Source organism: Haliaeetus albicilla, chromosome 27 (assembly GCF_947461875.1).
Source record: "Haliaeetus albicilla chromosome 27, bHalAlb1.1, whole genome shotgun sequence".
NCBI lineage: Eukaryota > Metazoa > Chordata > Aves > Accipitriformes > Accipitridae > Haliaeetus > Haliaeetus albicilla.
Genome location: NC_091509.1, coordinates 14,764,520 through 14,782,129, shown reverse-complemented (window position 1 = coordinate 14,782,129; position 17,610 = coordinate 14,764,520). Strand labels below are relative to the sequence as shown.

At 52.7% G+C, this 17,610-nt stretch overlaps 1 protein-coding gene across 3 annotated transcripts in view; it reads left to right on the top strand.

Moving 5' to 3' along the window:
• Nucleotides 1-602: 602 nt before the first annotated feature.
• Nucleotides 603-17,610, top strand: part of LARP1 (La ribonucleoprotein 1, translational regulator) — a 48,732-nt gene continuing 31,724 nt past the window's right edge. For all 3 annotated transcript variants that reach the window (XM_069772447.1, XM_069772448.1, XM_069772446.1), the window contains exons 1-2: nucleotides 603-1,024; nucleotides 17,472-17,498. In XM_069772447.1, coding sequence (XP_069628548.1) covers nucleotides 673-1,024; nucleotides 17,472-17,498 — 379 coding nt within the window. In that variant the 5' untranslated portion in view covers nucleotides 603-672. The remainder of the gene's footprint in view (nucleotides 1,025-17,471; nucleotides 17,499-17,610) is intronic.

The following is a 17,610-nucleotide window of genomic DNA, read 5'->3' as shown; positions in this document are numbered from 1 at the left end:
GGTCCCCGAGGTCCCTCGGCTCCGGGTTGCAGCGTGCAGCAACACCCCCGCGGCACCCGTTGCTCCCCCAGCCCCCCGGTTCACACCACCCACCCCCGTCCCGTCCCCGTCCCAGTCCCACGCCGTGTTTCTGCAGCAACGGAACCCCGACCCGGAGCAGGGCCTCTCCCAGCCGGCGGTGAAAGACCACGGCGGCCGAACCTGCCCCCCCAGCGCGGAGGGGAGGAACGGGACGGCACCGGCACCGGCACCGACACCGGCACCGGGACCGGGTGCGGACCCTTTAAGCACAACCCCCCCCCCAACTCCTCCGCCGCCACCCGCGCAGCCGGGCGTTGCATCAGGCACGTGCGCGCCGCCGGCCGGCCGGCCGGCCCGCGGGGGCGCGCCCCGCCCTTCCCCCCGCCCTTCCCTTTCCCTCCCCTCGGCCGGCAGCGCGCGCGCGCGCCCGCGCGCGCGGGCCGGGACCGGGGCGCGGGCGCGGCGCGCGCGCCCCCGCCGGCCAAGTCGCGTGGTCCCCGCGCGCGTCTCCATATTGCGGCGGCAACGCGTTGGGGGGGGGGGAGGGAGGGGGGGCGGGGCGGGTGAAGCGGCTACGGCGGCGGGCGGCGGCGGGGCTCGGGGGCGCCGCGTGCTGAGGGGAGTTCCCCGGCGGGAGGCGGGGGCGCGCAGATGGCGACGCAGGTGGAGGCGCTGCTGCCCGGCGCCCCGCTGCTGCCCGCCGAGGAGCGCGCCCTGGTGCTGAAGCCGCCGCAGGACGGCGGCCGGGAGAAGGGCGAGCCGCCCATGGGCCCCGACGGCGGCCCCGCGGCGCCGAGGCCGCCCAGCGCCAAGCAGCAGAAGGAGGAGAGCAACAACCAGGAGAAGGAGAGCCTGCTGAGGGCCGGCGGCGAGGCGGAGGACGGCGGCGAGGCGGGAGGAGCGGGGCGCCGGGAGTTCATCGAGGCCCCGCCGCCCAAGGTGAACCCCTGGACGAAGAACGCCCCCGCCGCCGCGCCGGCGGTGAACGGGCAGTCGCCTCCAGGTGGGTGCCGGCGGTTGGAGCGAGGTCGGGGGGGTGAGGTGGTGGTGGTGGTGGTGGTGGTGGTGGTGGAGGAGGCGGGGGGGGGGGGGTCGGTTGCGCCGCCGACCGCGCCCCGGCCGGCCGCGCCATGCGGCACGGCGTGGGGACGGCGCCGCGCCTGCGGCCTGCCGGGGAGCGGGGCCGCGGCCGGCGTGAGGGGAGCGCGGCGGCGGGAGGACGAGGAGGAGGAGATGGAGGACGGCGGGTGGCGTGGTGGGGGGGCGAGGCGGAGGGAGGGGGGGGGATCGTTAGAAGTAGGAAGCGGCGACGCCGTCCGTGGCCATGAGGCGGGGAGCGCGTGTGCGGGGGAGGGGAGCGCGGCCCGGCCCGGGCAGCGGCCATGAGGCGGCGGCGGGGAACGGACGGACACGCTGAGGGCCCGGCGGCGGTGGCGGGCGCTCGGCGCTCGGCGGCCCAAGGCCCTGCGGCCCTGGCGGCGGGCACGCGGCGGCCGCCCCGCTGCGAGCTTCCCCCCCCCCCCCCCGCCCCCCCCAGCTCCCAGCATTCCGCCGCAGCGCAGCGCAGGCAACGTGGTCGCTTCTCCGGGCGCCGCCAGCGTGCGGCTTCCCCCGGGACCGCGGCCCGGCCCCCGCCGCTCCCCCCACTTTCCTTCTCCTCCCCGGGGCGGGGTGGGGGGGCCCTTTCCCGGCCGGCGGCCTGGCGTTGCCCACGTGTGCGGCGGTGGCGGCGGCTTTCCCCCCCCCCTCCCCGGTGCGCAGGCCGCGCCGCCTTTCTCTGCCGACTCATGGCGGCGGGGCCGGGGGGCTGCGGCGGACGAGGGCGGCTCTGCCCCTGCAGGCTTGCAGCCGTGGGGAGAGGTTGTCAGCAGCGAAGAGTGCTCGGCTTAGAGGGGGGGCGGTATAGAGGGGGGTCCCCAAAAGGGAGTCGCGTGGGGAAGCGGAGGGGCGACGCTGTCCAAAATCGCGTTTGTAACCCGCTGCTGTCGTCAGCAAAGGCTGAAATTGCAGAACACACGTTTTCCTCGGAAGTGGGGATAGGTGCTGCTTCTTACCAGGAGGGCATCGCTTATACCTGCTTCAGGTGAATCCGTAGTAAGAGGAAAACACGGAAGTTTGCACTAAGCGTCTTGTTTGGGAAAGACTCTTTTAATTTTTCCGGCCTGTCTCTCTTAACTCTAAAATTGCACCGCCAGATATGACATCAGATTCCCAGTTACTGTATGTGCTAGTGTTTTGCAAGATCTGTTACTGCCTAGCATGATGATTCATCAGAGGGATTGATCTTTGGAAGATGGACAGCTCTGCAATTTCCACCTGGAAAGCTGTCATCTTAATGGGGAGTATAGAGGAGAAGTTAACTGTGGCAGGTAAAAGTCCACATTCAGATTGTTTGGTGGTTTGTCGTTGTACACACCAACATAAGCAAAGCATAACGAAATCCAGGGCAGCGTTGCCATCTGCATTTGCCTCTTGCGGTATGACGTAAAACCGGTCACATCGCTCCTTCGTGCAAAAGCTGCACTCCGTTGTGCTGCCTTCTCAGGTAACAGTCCCTAGAAATGAACCAGAAGACGCAAAATGCAAGATTGAACGTTCCGGTTTGAGGCTCGTGTCTAAGGCCTGTCCAGGTTCATTACCGGGCCCATCGCAAAGGTGGGTGACTCGTCAAAGTGAGCAGACATGAGGCAGTCTGGCCAACACAAGGAGGGGGCCCTTGTGACTCCTGAGATGATTTTTTGAGGGAGAGAGTGTGTCAGTAGTGTGTCCACCCTATGGTAGGGTAAGGGATTAGTGCTGCAACACTCAGAATTTTCTTGGGCCCAGCACAATTGTCCCGGTGTTCCCAAAGGTGTTTAAATAATGGAATTGGTTAGTGGTGCGTTTTGGGATGCTTGGCAGGAGTGACTGGTTCCTGCAGTGCCCCAGACACTGCTGTTTGGCTCTCCTCTCTTGGGGCATTGTTTCTTTTGCTGCCTGTTTGTTAGCAGAAGAGAAACCGTGTAAAATAAACGTGGCTGGCAAACTCCCACAAGAGGCAGGCTGGCAGCTGACATTGCCTGGTGGCCCTTCGCCCAAGTACCTTCTTGTAGAGTTTGCAGGCTCCTGTTGGTCTTTGCTGTTTTGGGTGGAGGATTTCTTTCGGCAGGTGCTTACAAAAAAAAACATCTGGAGCATGAGTTTGTGTGAGAGATGGTGCAGGTGAGGTGCGTTGTCATGTTGCAGTGACCTCCAGGAGGGTCGCCTAAGGAACATGACTCCTCTGTGCACTTTGAAGCAGACTGAGAGCTTTTAAACTGTGGCAAGTCACTGCTGGATGTTTTTAGTTTTTCAGCAGAGCTTAGAAAAAAAAAACGGCTCACGATCCAGTGGTGTTCCCAGAGCAGTGCTTGTGTGCTGCAGATACTAAATGTTTCCAGCCCTGATCCTGCCAGAGGTAGTGAGGAGACCAAGAAGCCTAGTAAGGACAGCTCTGTAAAGATAAAGGGAACCCTCTATGACTTGTTTTACAGGCTTTGAAAGCCCTAATTTTTTATAATGATTATATTAATTATAGACCCATAGAGCAGATTTAATGGACAAGACCTACTCCTTAGGTGTTCACCCATTCTGTAATGCTCTGTGTTGGGATTGGTGCTTAGAAAAGTAAAGGCATTGACCTCTGGCTTACGGAAACAGCCACCTTCAAGATCTTTGTGAGTTTCTGCTGTCTGTGTCAGAATATGGATAGGGAAGAGCTTAACAAATCCGCCTCTGGTTGTTTTGATCGGTCTGACTCGCTGCAGCTGGGAAAGTTGAATGCGTTGGGGGGCTGATGTAGGGACTGAAGGACAGTGTCCTTTCTTGATGGATTAGGACTTATCTTCAGAAGTTGGTGTCTTGCCTACCTGCCAGAGCATTTTTACACTCAAGGGTGGCAGTGAGATTTGTAATAGGGTGTTTGAGTAAATGTTTCTGCTTTTTCAGGAAGGAGGACTATCGAAGCAAAGCCTCTCCTTGCTTCTTAACCCCTCCTCCCAAAAGCACAACGGCGTGGCAGTAAGTGGAGCAACCATTAGATCGAGTTAGACAACAGCGATACTGCTGATGCTGTAAGCCAAGGCTGAGGCTCAGCTGGAGTGGCACACCAGAAAATTTTCCTGGTGTCTTGACAAGATGCGTGTTACATTTCTATTGGTGTGCATTCCAAAGTCAGGATACAAGAGAGCAGGGAGGATCCTTTGAGTCCTGAGATAACACGTGGTCCTGTCCTATGTGGCGAGGCTTGTACTTGACACAGCTTACTGCTTGTGAGGGACGCTGGCAGAGCTGGTAATGATGCCTTGTTTTTACTCTCTAATGATCTAGTAACGAGGTCTGTGTGACTGTCCCCTCGTTATTATGCGTTCTCTTCTTATCATGTAAATAAATGCAGCCAGCAGCCTGACTGGTGAAGGCATGATGGTAGTGTGTGTGTCTGCTGTAGTGAAGGGAACGTTTTCTGGCAAAAACAGCTTTGCACTTTTGGCCATAAACCAAATTCAAAGTATTTTCTCAAATTCTTCTATAGAGGAGAAGTGTGGCTTGCAGTTGAGACAGCTCGACCTTCTGGAACATGTTGTACTCCGCTGTGCCCTGCACCAGGGCTGGTGCTGATGCAAGCATTGGTGCAGACAGGTGTTAACAGCACCCCATTTTGAAAACCTGCTGGATTTATTTCAAGCAATGTTGCATCAAGGCACTTGGCACTTCTTAATTTTTAAAGCCATTTACATCTTGGAAGTAAGAACGCACAGGATTTAATGCCTGGCACTGCAATTGCCAAGCTTTGCCTGCACTAACTTTTATGCGGGTTTTCATTCTTGTTGCAAACGCTCAGCCAGGAGAAAGCGGCGTATTTCCTAGTGGAGATGCAGGTGGTGTTTCTTGAGTAGAGTTTCTTGCTTGCTCTTTGGCAGATGCACTGGGCAAATAAGCAGTACTTTCCAGAAGGCACACCTTAGTTGCTAGCAGCAAGCATCAGAGGTTAGCTGACTATTGTTCAGAGAGAGCACGTGTTGCTTTATGCCAGAGCAGAGCCTGGGTTGGCTACGGGTACTGAGGAGAAGGCAGGGGAAGATTCATTAGCTTCTCACCCCTTGCTGACTAACTCCCCATAGGGCTTTCCTTGAAACCAGCCTCCGGTGCAGGCGATAAAATGCATGGGAAGCTTATTTTACCTTTGGCATTTCTTTCCGTTCCGAGTAGATGCAGGCATCTGCCTGCTTGGGTATCCAGCTCAGTAGTGCTGCACACACCTATTTCCAAAGTGTTGGGCAATTCTCGCTCTGTCGCGGCACGTTAATTGTGGAGCTCTCCTGGCTGTTTGTTGCAACAGAGCTGCTATCGCAGCAGGAGTCCTCCCCCCTTGCCCCGCCCCAAGTTTCCTCTCTGAAATACTGTTTTGTTCTGATCCCACAACTTCACGTTTGAGTAACTCTTCCCGTCTTGTTGGGGAGAATGAGGGTAACTGGAACTCACTGCTCCAAAAAAAGGTGAAGCTTAGCGTTTTCCCTCCCCCACATACCTTTGCCCTTCAGCTTTGTGCTGGACCTTTGCCCTGTTCTGCACTGTTTGTTTCGGGAAGGCTGGGGAATGCGGTGCAGCTCCTGAGAGCTGACTCACTGGCCCTGGTTGTCGGGCTTCAGCGCTTGCTTCTGCTGCGACCTCCAGTTCCAGATTGCCAGGTCCGAGGCGTCACTGGAGGGTTCTCGCCAACTACCTCCTTACCCTCACAACTCTTCTTTTAAGCTGTTTATTGCCTGTGGTGCCATGGGGTTTCCACTGGGATTGCATCTGGGATCACTGGATTGGGTAGCAGAAGGACTCGGGTCAGATGTGAAGACAAAGCAAGTGCAAAAAGCAGGGCTGAGAATGGGGGCACTGGGGCTGCAATGCTCTGCTCTCCCTTCCAAATTATGACACCTGATCCTTTTGCTGTGCTCAAATAGTGTGAAATTATGCTCAGGGGAACGCCAAATGCCAGTTTGGATAGAGTTAGGTTGCTGTTTGCATACATGAAACTACTTTGTAATGAATCTCCCAACACCACCTCAGTGGTAGTGCTTGTTTGGCTAAATAAGGAATGGGCATTTTAGTAGAAAGCTGGGCTATCTAGACCAGGTTGAATGTTTTAATCCTTGCAGTTACTATGGCTGCAAACAGCAAGGGTTTAAAAAAAAAATTCATCTTAATGAAAACTTAAATACGCTTGAATACTGCCAGGGGATTGTGGTGTCCTTTATGGTGTTGCGCCTCTCGGAGGAGCTCTGCTCTCATCTCAGTAACCAGGTAAGCAGAGGTATGGTCGCCTTGCTGTAGATCCAGCAGATAACCGATAGGAGAGCTGGGAGGGCTTTTTGCTCTGCTCTTACCGTAAGTCCAGTTGGGAGTGATGAGCTTTGTTCATTCCCAGCCACGATACACGTTTACGTTATGGTCTTTAAAATATTATTTATCCTCTGGTTGTTTTGGCATTGGAACCTTTGCTGAATTCCTACCAAGGGCTTAAGTCTCCACACTGCTGGCTTTGTCAAATCCCTGGCTTGCTGTGCACAGAGGGAGCTGAAGGACAGAGGTGGTGCAACTTTGGTGATACCTGCTGGGCTCTCTCATGGTGATAATGCCGTCTAGGTGGAGCTTTGCATGGGCAAGGAGTTGTCTCCTGGGGCTGGGTAAAGCTCTGGGTACCCTGTGTGGATGTGTGGTCTCTGGCATGGCCAGCTCTGCATTTGTCCCTTCCTTCGCTTGAGGCTGGACTTCAGTTCCAAACTCACTCTGCGGGTCCAGGTGCTTGTTAGTGATCTCTGAGTGGAGTTCGGAGACTTTCCTCCTTGCATTGAAATAACTGGCTAATCTGAACATCTAGTAGCAAATGATACAGCTGCATGACTTGAGCTGGTCAAAGGAGAGGTAAAAGAAAGGCTTCGAAGAAGTTAGTGCAGTGCTGCAAGAACTTAAATCAGCCACTGGTGTATTTAGGCAACAATAATTGGCGACCAGAACAAATGGGAACTGAATGTGGCCTTGAATAAATCAACTACCAGACTTCTTTGTGGGGAGAGTCCTGAGTCAGGGTCGGTCTGGATTGCTTGGCTGAGAGAAGTGGGTGCACATGTGAAGGTCCTGCAGCCATGGAGTAAAAACTGGCACAAGGCATTTGGTGAAAATAGGTTTGCTGGTGGCAATCTTCATACTGTGCAAGATACACATTTTTGGGGGGAAGGGTTGTGGAAACCGTGGTCAAGTCAAGTGTCAACATGTCTCTAAACAGAGGCTCATCCTGTAATTGCAGGTTCCCAGAAGGTCCTCTTAACTGAACTTTCCTCTATCAGAGCATGCATTTGTGCTACAGTCTGTGGGGCTTCTGTGGACAGGCCTGGGTGGATTGCCTTTTCTGAGCAAATTGGCCCATGATGTGTTGTAGCCCTGCTGGTTTTGGTATTGCACTGGGCTGCCAGAGCCAACCTTAGCAAGTCATCCAGCCCAGCTTCAGTGTGACACTCGCTATGGATTTTGCCAGGGTCAAGAGCATTTCCTGCGGCATTAAAGCTATGTGTGCTGGGGGATATTCCGCTGTGACGTGCAAGGAGAGGGAGGAAGGGCTGTGAACTGGCTGATTTAATACCTGCATTATCAGTGGTTTACCTTCAGTGTCCTTCTGGAGCAAAGCTGACTTAGGAGCAGCAGCTTGCCTTGACACTCCATGGGTTATAGCAGTGTACAGGAACGCGCAGCAGGCTTCAATGCTCTGCTACTGTTGTGATTTTATTTTTCTTTTTTTGGTTTTGAGTCACCCTGTTCCTTTACATGGTCACAAGTCGGAAGGATTGGTAGAGATCTCTGCTGCAGATAGCTTGGGGCTGATGGTGTGTGGGAGGTGACCACGGTGGCCCTGGCTGGGTTGGATGCTCTAGCATGACGGGTGAGGTGGAAGCCTCCATTTGCTATAGAAATAGGCAATGGAGGTGGCTGTTGGTGTGATTTGAGGTCTGTCGGTGCCGCTCAGTCACCAGAGGTGACACAGGCACCCTTTCTTCGCTTGATCTAGAATATGGCACTCCAGTTCCCTCCGGAGCGTGCATGGCATGCACAACGTGCTGGCGGGCACAGCTTGCCCCCACCTGTGCTCCTGGCGGCCAGGCACCCCTTGAAGTGGCTGGAAGCAGGTCTGCAACCTGCTGCATTAGCAGGCAGAGCTGACCCTTGAGCTGGCCGCACGCCCGCAGGTGCTTCTCTCCGCTCGCGACTTGCTCCCCAAAGTGGCCCTGGCCTCCAAAGGGGCTCAGGAGAGGCATCCCTGCCCCACGAGGAAGGTGGTGAAGGAGAAGCATCTCTGGTGCTCCACAGCGTTATGTGTTTGGTCTCTGGCAGGCTCTGCAGAGATCCCTTGGTGATGGTGAGAGTGGCAGCTGGGGGGGGGGGGCAATGGGGAGAAACAGGGGCTCGGATGGGGCTTGTGAACCTCACGTGTCCTTGACACACGAGCCAGAGTTAAATGGTGATTGGAAAGCTGGGCGGAGGGGGGGGCGCGGAAATGTGCTGCATGTCCTTCCCGCTGGGCAGCGGTGCAGCCGGAGGGGCTGTGTAAGCCTGGGAGGGCAACACGAACGTGGGAGCCTGGTGCTGCTCCGCTCTTCCCTACCCAGGTATGGGGGTGCAGCCCCGGAGGCCGGGGGGGTGGTGGGAGGAAGCAGAGTCCATCCCGAGAACACTGCTGAGCACGTTTTTCCAGCTGAGCGGCAGCGTGTGCCGCGCTCCTGCAGAGTGACTCTGCAGTCTGCAGGGCATGGCTGCGCACTGGAAGGGATCCGCCGGCGAGAGGGAGGGCGCGGGGGGGGGCTGCTTACCTCTTCTCCTTTCCTGGTAGTCATTTGACTTCTTTGATTCAGCTGCTGGATGCATGTGTGGAGAGGACAGAGGGTTTTCAGGGCTAGATAAGTTAGGTTTTAAGAAGTCTGAAACACAGAAGAGAGGTGAGTTTTTCCTGACTAAATATGTGGGGAAACAAGTATGAAATGGGAAAAGCCACAAAAATGAGGAAAGGGTAGAGTTTTGTTGATGGGAAAGTAAGAGAAAAGGTGTGTGGGGAGATTGGTGTCTTACCTGCCTGGTAACTCGGAGGTGCTGCCAGAAGGTGGGTATGTTGCTAAATACTTAGTGCTGTCTCTAAGCGGATTATTTGTAATATATATTCAGCCTTCACACTAAATCACTCTGCTTTTTTTTTTTTCTTTATAACTGCTTTTGAAAGCTTCTGGTCAGTGGTGCAAATTATTAATTTACCAAATGTTAGTTACCAAACTATCTGGCTTGCGCACTTACAGATGGTGAAGCTAGTGATGGAATGAAATAGTGAGAACTTATGGCTAATAAGAAATACTTAAATGTTTGATAAGCCAACATTCACTTCACTTCAGACTACAGGAAATTAATTTCTTCAGATTCTCCAAGGTTAGATCTTCCATTTTTTTCTATTAAATGTTGCAAAAGAAGCACTGAGTTTATTCCTGCAAGACACTTAGGATTCTCACTACAATAATGTTATACTTTTACTGTAGCCCTTCCAAATAGTCACAAAGTCCGCATAGCTCAAGAGCAATGTCTGTTTATGTCAGCTCTCCCAGCCTCACAGAACAAGCCTACTGAAAATAAAGGCTTGACCATAATAACAAATAGCAATGCTCTTGGCCTCATCTAGCACAAAAAGAGATATTTAAAGGAGTGACTGAAGAGCTTCACCTTACTCGTGTCCCTCCAGACAGGCTCACGTTGGCAAGTCCGCTACAAGGCTGTGCAAGGCAACAAGTAAAGGCAAAAACAGAACAAAGAATTAAGTGTAAAGAATGACACCAGTATGCATGATGCTGAGAAATTATGTGACAGTAGCTGCAGATATTGAAATGTGGAGAAGTGCATCCCAAAAATGTTGTTGGGAGGTTTTACTCTGAAACAGAAGTGATAGGATATTTGTGCACAAGATCCCACCCAACAAGACAGAAGAGCAAATCACGGAGGTGTCTCCACCATGTGCTCAGATGACAAAGCATGAGACTTTGCTGGCTGTAATCATATTAAATTTCACTTCCCAACTCCCAGCTAAACCTTGAGAGCTTGGGGGAATACCTAGTATGATCTAACGCATCTTCTGAGTGCTCAGAAATCCTCTGCCACTGTAGAGGGTCTGGCACTGAGCTGAACGGAAGGGGGACTGATTTGTTTTGGCTTCCCAGTCTCAGGTGAACTCTTCTAACTCCCCTTTGTTTAATCGGAGAATGATAGGTGTGACATTTGCACGCTGTGCAGGGAGAAATTTGCTGTAAGTGACCCAACATTTTTCAAATGTAAAATTAAACCTCTAAGTAAAAATGTGAAGATGATTTGGAAGAGACGTGGCAGATTACAGGCAGACAACCCAGTTAACTTCAGTTGGAGCTGAAATCTGAGTTGATCTAATTAACAGCAGAGATGTGGAACCAAGCAAGGATGGAGTTTGGAGGGTGATTGGAAAAGCTGTGTGTTTGATTAAAACCAACCAGATAGCCTGGACTGGAGGAGGGGAACATCTCAGACCGTGAGTCTGATGATTGCTAATTCAGTTAAGAGATTTAATTATGTTGTCTTCACTGTGCTGCCTTGTGTATCCTACAGACCCCCTTCTTGGCCGTCTGCCCGCAGCCCTAAGGTGGAAAGCACCTTGAATTTTCAGTTCCTGGCGTTTTCACAGGGGTTGGTGGCATCCCTGCCTGATGTTATGTGACATACCTATGATACTGGGGCGTTTGAGGAGGTGGGGGGGATCCTCTTTCATGGAGAGGCTGAATTTCTGGCTACAGTAAGGGATTCTCTGTAGGGAGAAGGATCTGTCCTGCTCACTGCTTATTAAGCTGTCCTTAGGCGAAGCTTCGCTGTGGTGTCTGAGACTGCCTGCCCTTGATGTGCACGCAGAAAAGCATGTTGCAGAGCAGCGTGCGATAACCCCGTCGGAGGGAAACGCTATCCTGTATCGGTTTTCACAGCGTGGGATCCAGTTGGTTTCTGGGCCATGCCAAAATGGTTCCTGTATTTCAACAAGAGTCTTACATGTTAATTTTGCTTGATCATGCCTGAAATTTTACTGCCTGTTCAACACCCAGTAGCTTAAAGAACAATTTGGGGAGGGTGACTGTGATCATTGGGCCCAGACTCAGGTAGGGTAGATCTCCTGGAAGGCTGGAGACTTCCTGTGGTGTCACTTCAGGCTTACTGGTGATTAAAGGATGTGAGGCAGAGAGCTGGGTCACCAGCTGCTTCACGGGAACAGTAATCAGGCACCTTTAAGGTGCCTTGGACTTCCTCTGCAGCTTTTCGTCTGGTGCATGAATAGGATTGTTAGGGCTTGCGGTTGGAGCAGCAGCGCTTTGTTCCTTGTCCATTTTGGAGATGGGGGGAGAAGGGGTTAATGGAAGTGAACACCCAGTGTTTGTTCTATCCAGCGCAAGCACTGATAAGTGGATGGGAGAAAAAACAGCTGTGACCTTACAGTTATTCCTTGTGTGCCTGTGCATATGTGAGTGTTGGATTTGCAAGACTGTCTGTTTGGAGAGCTCTCATTTTTTCTGGTCAGGCTGACCAGATGCATTCCCCAGAACCCTGTTGGCATCTCTGGTGCTCGGAGAAGAGACCTGGACCCTCTTCCGAGCAGATCTCTGAAAGGTGCTTTTGCCTGGCACAGTGCCGCTCCCACTGGTGACTGTCTTCAGCCAGAGTCACAGCCCTGCTTGGTCGGCTCTCCTCCCCTTCTTTCTGGAAGAGACTGAATGTCAGCATTAAGGTACTAATTTTGTGTGTGGTGTGAAGTAAAGCTAGGGAGCTATCTCAGACAGATAATGCTCTGATTTTGGAGGAGGTGATTTTTTTCCAGGGGTGTTCCTCTCGCAGCTCAGTGATGCTGGAAGTCTTCACTGCTTTTCAACTACATGAAGTTGGCAGCAGCAACCCAGCTGAGCTTCACCAAAACCATGGTCATTTATACACTGAAAACCTATTTCAAGCCTTTGTTTCCATGTGGTCTGTGGGAAATCAATGTCACAGCTCACACTGTCTGCAGCTCTTCAGCCTCTTAGTGTAGGTGGTGGGGGTGTCTGAGAAGTAACCAAGCCTCTCCTCTGGATGGAGAGCAGAAAACCACTTACCGGGGGTCTGGGGATCTGGATACCCTTGCACAGAAACTGATTGTGGAGCTGGTAAATGCTTCTGTAGCTTTTTGTCTTTTTTTTTTCTTGTACAGACCTTGTGGATGTGTTGGGACCTAACCAACATAAGGTTAGGGTTGATCCATCTGGCTTGGATCTTTCACCCATCTCAAGATTCAGCTTCTCTTTGAGGGGGTAAAGATACTTCTTGTTACAGTAGCTGAGCGTTGTTAAGAGGGATGGGAGGTGTTTGCCCAGACCTAGTGGCTGGGGAGGGTTGGGAAGAGCTGGGTGGCTGAGAGCCGGACCCTCCCTGAGCCTGCTTGGCAGGTAATGAAGGAGGGGAGCAGGAAGAAGCAAGATCTCAGGAGGGATGTAATTGGCCATGCTAATCTTTGGGTTTGGGGTTTCTTGCTTTGCTACTTTTTCCTAGCAGACCTCACCCCCTTCTCTGCTGAGCGTTGCTTTGAAGAGGCCTGTAGCCATCTCAGGAAGCTGTGCAGGCACTACCTTGGCCTCTGAGGGGGAGCCAGCTGATACACATTTGAGCTGAAAAGTTGTCTGGGGATGGGGAAGAGATTCAAGTGGCACTGGTCTCTTTGCAGCAGACACTGGACTCTGTAATTTGGACCTTTTCCCTGCCTGTGCTGTTTGCACTGTGAGGATTGCAGTCATAGCCAGAGGAGCAGAACTGAGTTGTCCCTGCCGGGTGGCAGGTCAGGTTAGGAGGAGAGATCCCTGGAGATCCTGCTGTCTGCCAGCATTTCCCTTCCCCATCCTTCTCCTGGGCAGCCAGCGCAGCCCTGCAACTTTCGAGCCGTTGCGACCGAGTTCTGGTCACGTCTCTGCTGCCGAGTCCCCATGTGACCTTGGAGAGGTCATCTTTTTGCTGACGTCCCAGTCTTTTGTCTGCAAAACGTGGAGGATGATTTAGTTACAACTTCATGGGTCGAAAGCCAGAACAAATCAGCTGGTGCCTTCCCATAGCAGTGGCGGTGTGGATGAGCCCTGTGTCCTGCTGGGACTGGCTGAGGAGCATGGTATCTTGCACACTCGTACCTGTGCGTGCGGAGGAGCAGCCCTTGCTCAGCACACTGGTGCAGTGGTACCAGTCAGCATGCTTTCGTGACCGGCAGGTGACATAAAGCATACTGAGGTCCTTTTCCCCCCAGTTTGGAGAGCAGAGTGGTAATTGCAGGGGGCGGGTGGTGGGGTGCAAAGAGCTGGTTCTCGTTGGCCCTCTGCCTGCGGCTGTGCTGCCCCTCTCGGCAGTTACAGCTGCGGGTTGCTGTAATAACGAGTCAGCGTTTCTCTTGCGTCAGGGCTAATGAGCTGCTCTTCAGCTGCTGCCTCGTGGGCCCTGCTGGGAAGAAGCAGCATCCCTACCTGAAGAGGGGTGCTGGTGGCAGAGGGGCAGGGGACAGGCAGTGGGTGGTGGAGGTCCCTTCTCAGCTGTAGCTCCTGAGCAGGGAGAAGGCAGGCTTCCTGTGAGGAGTTTTGGATTCGACACTGAAGCATGGCTGGTGGAGGAGCCCAGTTAGCAGCATGCTTCTGCAGTGAGCGGGGGGAGCAGCGGAGGGGATATGTGGGCTCATAAATGGGGTAGCCTTTCTGGATCTGTCCCAGATACCTGAATAGCAGCGGTAGCCAGATAGCCCCAGGGGAGGGGGTATGTGTGTGGATGTATCGGCTTTTCTCTTTAAATGCCCCATTTTAGCATATGGTCTCCTCCTGTGTTTAAAAATACCATCAGGCAAAAATTGGGATTCTGTATCCACCCCCCAGCACCGCCGCAAATAAGGAGGACTGCCCTCAATTTGGTTACGTCTCCTGGGCTTTTTGTGCAGCAGCTCTGGGTATTGGTGTTCAGAGCAAGCACCTCTGTACCGGGTCTGCACCCTTATGTGATGGTCCTGAAAGGGATGCATCACGCCCATCCCGACATCCTGCCGGCTGTGACACGCATCCTTGACCTCCTCCTCCTCGCTCCTTCCTCCACCCCCCTTTGCTGATAACAGGGAGATTCGTGAAACGTGGTTTCCGCTGAGATACTGTAGGCTGTATGGTTCATGTACAGAGCTGAGGAGGATGGTAAAGGGCTTGGGAAATATCTGGCTTGGCAGAGACTGGTGGAGCAATGAAGCGATCATTGGTTCCCGTAGTGATTATAAACCCTCTGTTTAGACACCAAGTCTTTCTGGTTTTGGGCCCATGCTGAGAAGCAAAGTGTCATGCTAGAAGGGGAAGGAAACGTGAGACCACAGGGCCCAAATTTCTTGGGTCTTCCTTGCTTGCATCGTGATACTGTTACTTCTTGCTCCTTGCCATTTGGCTGCCTGAGGGTTATTGCGTATAGGCCCAGCGTGGCAGGCTGGATTTGGCTGGGAGGTGCGGTGCAGGCAGGGGCAGACCTGCCTGGCTTCGACGTAGGGAGTGCCTGCTGCTGGGCAGGTAGTCGGTTGGGCGGTGGAGAGCTGCTGCGGGGCATCCTCTGCAGCATCTGGCCTGCGTCAGGATACCCGGCATTGGGGTGCCTTGGGGGAAAAGCAGTGTGTGTGTGGTGGGAGGAATTGGTGGGGCTGATTCGCTGGCTTCGGCTTTCCACGTTGGGACTTTGCTTGAGCAAAATACCAGCCTGGTCTCTGTGCCTGGGTCCCTCGTGTTTGATTTTTAATCTTGGGAGCGCTGGGAAGGGAGCTGACCTGGTCAGGCAGCCTCAGTCCTGCAGTGTGCTAGATGGGCTCTTTGGAGAGCAGCCCTAGGGGTTTATCTTTGCCCTGCCAGCCATGTGTGCTTCTGCCTCCTTCCCTACAATGGCTTTCTTGGGAAGAGAAAGTGCTGCCTGATTTAGAGTTCTGTTGGGCACCTCAGGTGCTGCCCTTAATTGGCAGGCTGATTTCTAATCTAGTCACTTGTGCTTGCAAGGGGAGAAGGTGTCCCAAAGGGTTGTTGTGCCTGGGAGTCCCTGACCAGCCCTGCCTCATACGTGTCTTCCCAGCTCATATGTGTCATCCCAGCAACCCTATTTTTCAGAAGAGCAAGTCCTGCAGACTGATTGCTCTGTGCTTGTTTTTGGTAGTGGGGAAAGCTGCCTGCAAGCCCAGCACTCTGGCCCTCTGCCCTGGAGAGCTTGGAGTCAAATCTATGTCAGTTGTAGGTGTGATGAGTTGGACAAGCTCAGCCTCTCCCAGACAAGAGGGCTGAGGAGTGGAGGCAAGTGTCCTTCCTCAACAGGAGTTGCACTGGGAAACCTCTCAAGGTGAATGTGAGCAATATCTGCCCCAGTCATCGTGCACAGTCCTTGCTTTCTATTGACCTAAGCAACTGAGGTGCTTCCACTGCGTTTTTAGGAAATGTGGTGGCAAATCTGCTATTGAATTGTTGTGGTTTCAGTGGCTGGTTGTGCAGATGGCTGGCCAGGCTGCAGCATGCATTTGATGAAGAGTTGGTTGGACAGCATAGCAGGAATGCAAACTGGAGAACTGCACCTGGCAGGGGTATAGCAAGGGGAGTGTTTGCCAAGGCCTGTAGTTCTTGGCTGGCACAAAGGAATTCCTTTTCTCAGCCATTGTAGTATTATTATTATTGTTATTTAATTTTGTTTTTTGGTAATAGCTGGTACAGCTAGCTCATCCAAGCAGGTGGGATATGCATTAACCAGTGCTTCTACCTTGTTCCTCTGCGGAGAAGCTGCCTTCGAGTTGCCCAAGTAGGAAAATGCAGAAATTGCCTCTTGTTTGGGACCTGTTAGATAAAGTACTGGCTGTTTCTGTTTCTCTACAACTCACTGTTGTAGGAGCCCAACCTCATCAGCAACCATTGCAGAAATGCAAGGTGTTTAGATGTACCTGGGTGATGCGCTGCTGGAGGGTTGTGGTAGAACACACAGTCTACAAAGGATCCAGATCGCTGCTTGGAGGCTTTTCTGGATGTGTTGGCTTTTCCCTGAAATCATGCCTTGAACATGGCCACAGGCCATAACCCTGTGTAACAGCGGAGGGACTTTTGTTTTTGGTTGTTTTTTTTTCCTCCCACTTGCTTGTGCTGCTCATACATGGGATGAAAGCATCCCTGCCTGATTGCAGGGTCCACTGTTAAAGGTAGATAAATAGGAGCTCTTTTGTAGAGGTGTGTTTTTGCTGTTTCTGCATTGGTTGAGCCCAGGCTAGAGAGCATTGCCCTGTCCAAGGGGTAGTCCTTGCAGCAACTCTTGTGACTTTACGGCTGAATGTGTGTTTTGGACAGCTGATAAGCAGGAGCCAGGGCCCTGCCCCTGTCCTAGCAGGACCTTGGCTTGCTGGCAGCTTCCCTTCCCCCTCTTCCAAGTTCCTTGAAGAAAAAAATAGTGTATTGCTCTTTCAAAAGTGATGTTTTCATAGCTTCTTGGGGAGCCTTTATCAGCAGGCTTTCTCCACATGTGCTATCCTCTGTGCTCCTCAAAAGAATAAATCTTTCATCTGATCCTTCCCAGCTACTTCAGTGAATATCCTCCTCCCAGCAATAAATAGGATCCGTCAGGAGAAGGACCTGTACCTCTAACTGGAAAGAGCTTATGGAGTAATCTGTTTCAGCATCTGAAACCCTCCAGACTCCAGCAGCTCTGTGCAACGGGCTGTGCTTGCTGGCAGAGCCACCTGAGATGGGAAGGGGAAGGCGAAGGCATTCCCCTGGGGTGGTGTGTGATGTGCCAAGGGACCGGGTGTCCGCTCAGGTGATGGGTGCGTGCTTCTGGCTGCCTGTTCTCTGCTATAGGTGCTGTAGTGAAGCCAGGCACAGCTGTTGATGTCCCTTGTGGCTGTGAAAGCCAAGAACCATCAGGAAAATGCTCATTTTGCTTTTGCTTTGCCACCTGCGCTCCCTGGCAGGTTACAAAGTTAGGTGTTCTCTGTGCAGGTTTCCATTTGATAATGCTGGCCAGCAGGAGCATGGGGGTGACAGCAGCTAGCTCATTGTGTGGAACTTTGTACATCTCATGAGCTCTTTATTCCTCACCGCTGTCTCTTAGAAGCCAATATAGAAGGTTATTTATGAGAGCAATACCTTCAGGTAAACACTGTCTCCTTCAAAATGTTTCTCACAACAAGTGGTTGAATTGAGGTAGGTTGCAAGCTGGATTGATGTTTAACTTGGGATACTAAGAAAATACTTCCTCTGTTTAGTTAAAGCAAACAAATCAAGAGGGGAGGGACCTTTTAAATATGATTCACACTGCAGCTGCAACCCATACTGACTTTTTTCTTTTTTTTTTTTCTTTTACAGATATATTTCCAACTGATGGCCAGTCTGGTATGTATTAATTAAAAATGGAGTTCTTAAAATCTTCCTCTCCCATGCCTTCCCTGCACTTCTCTTTCTGCAGAGACAGCGCTAACCAGATTTAGAAGACTGGTACAGGAAT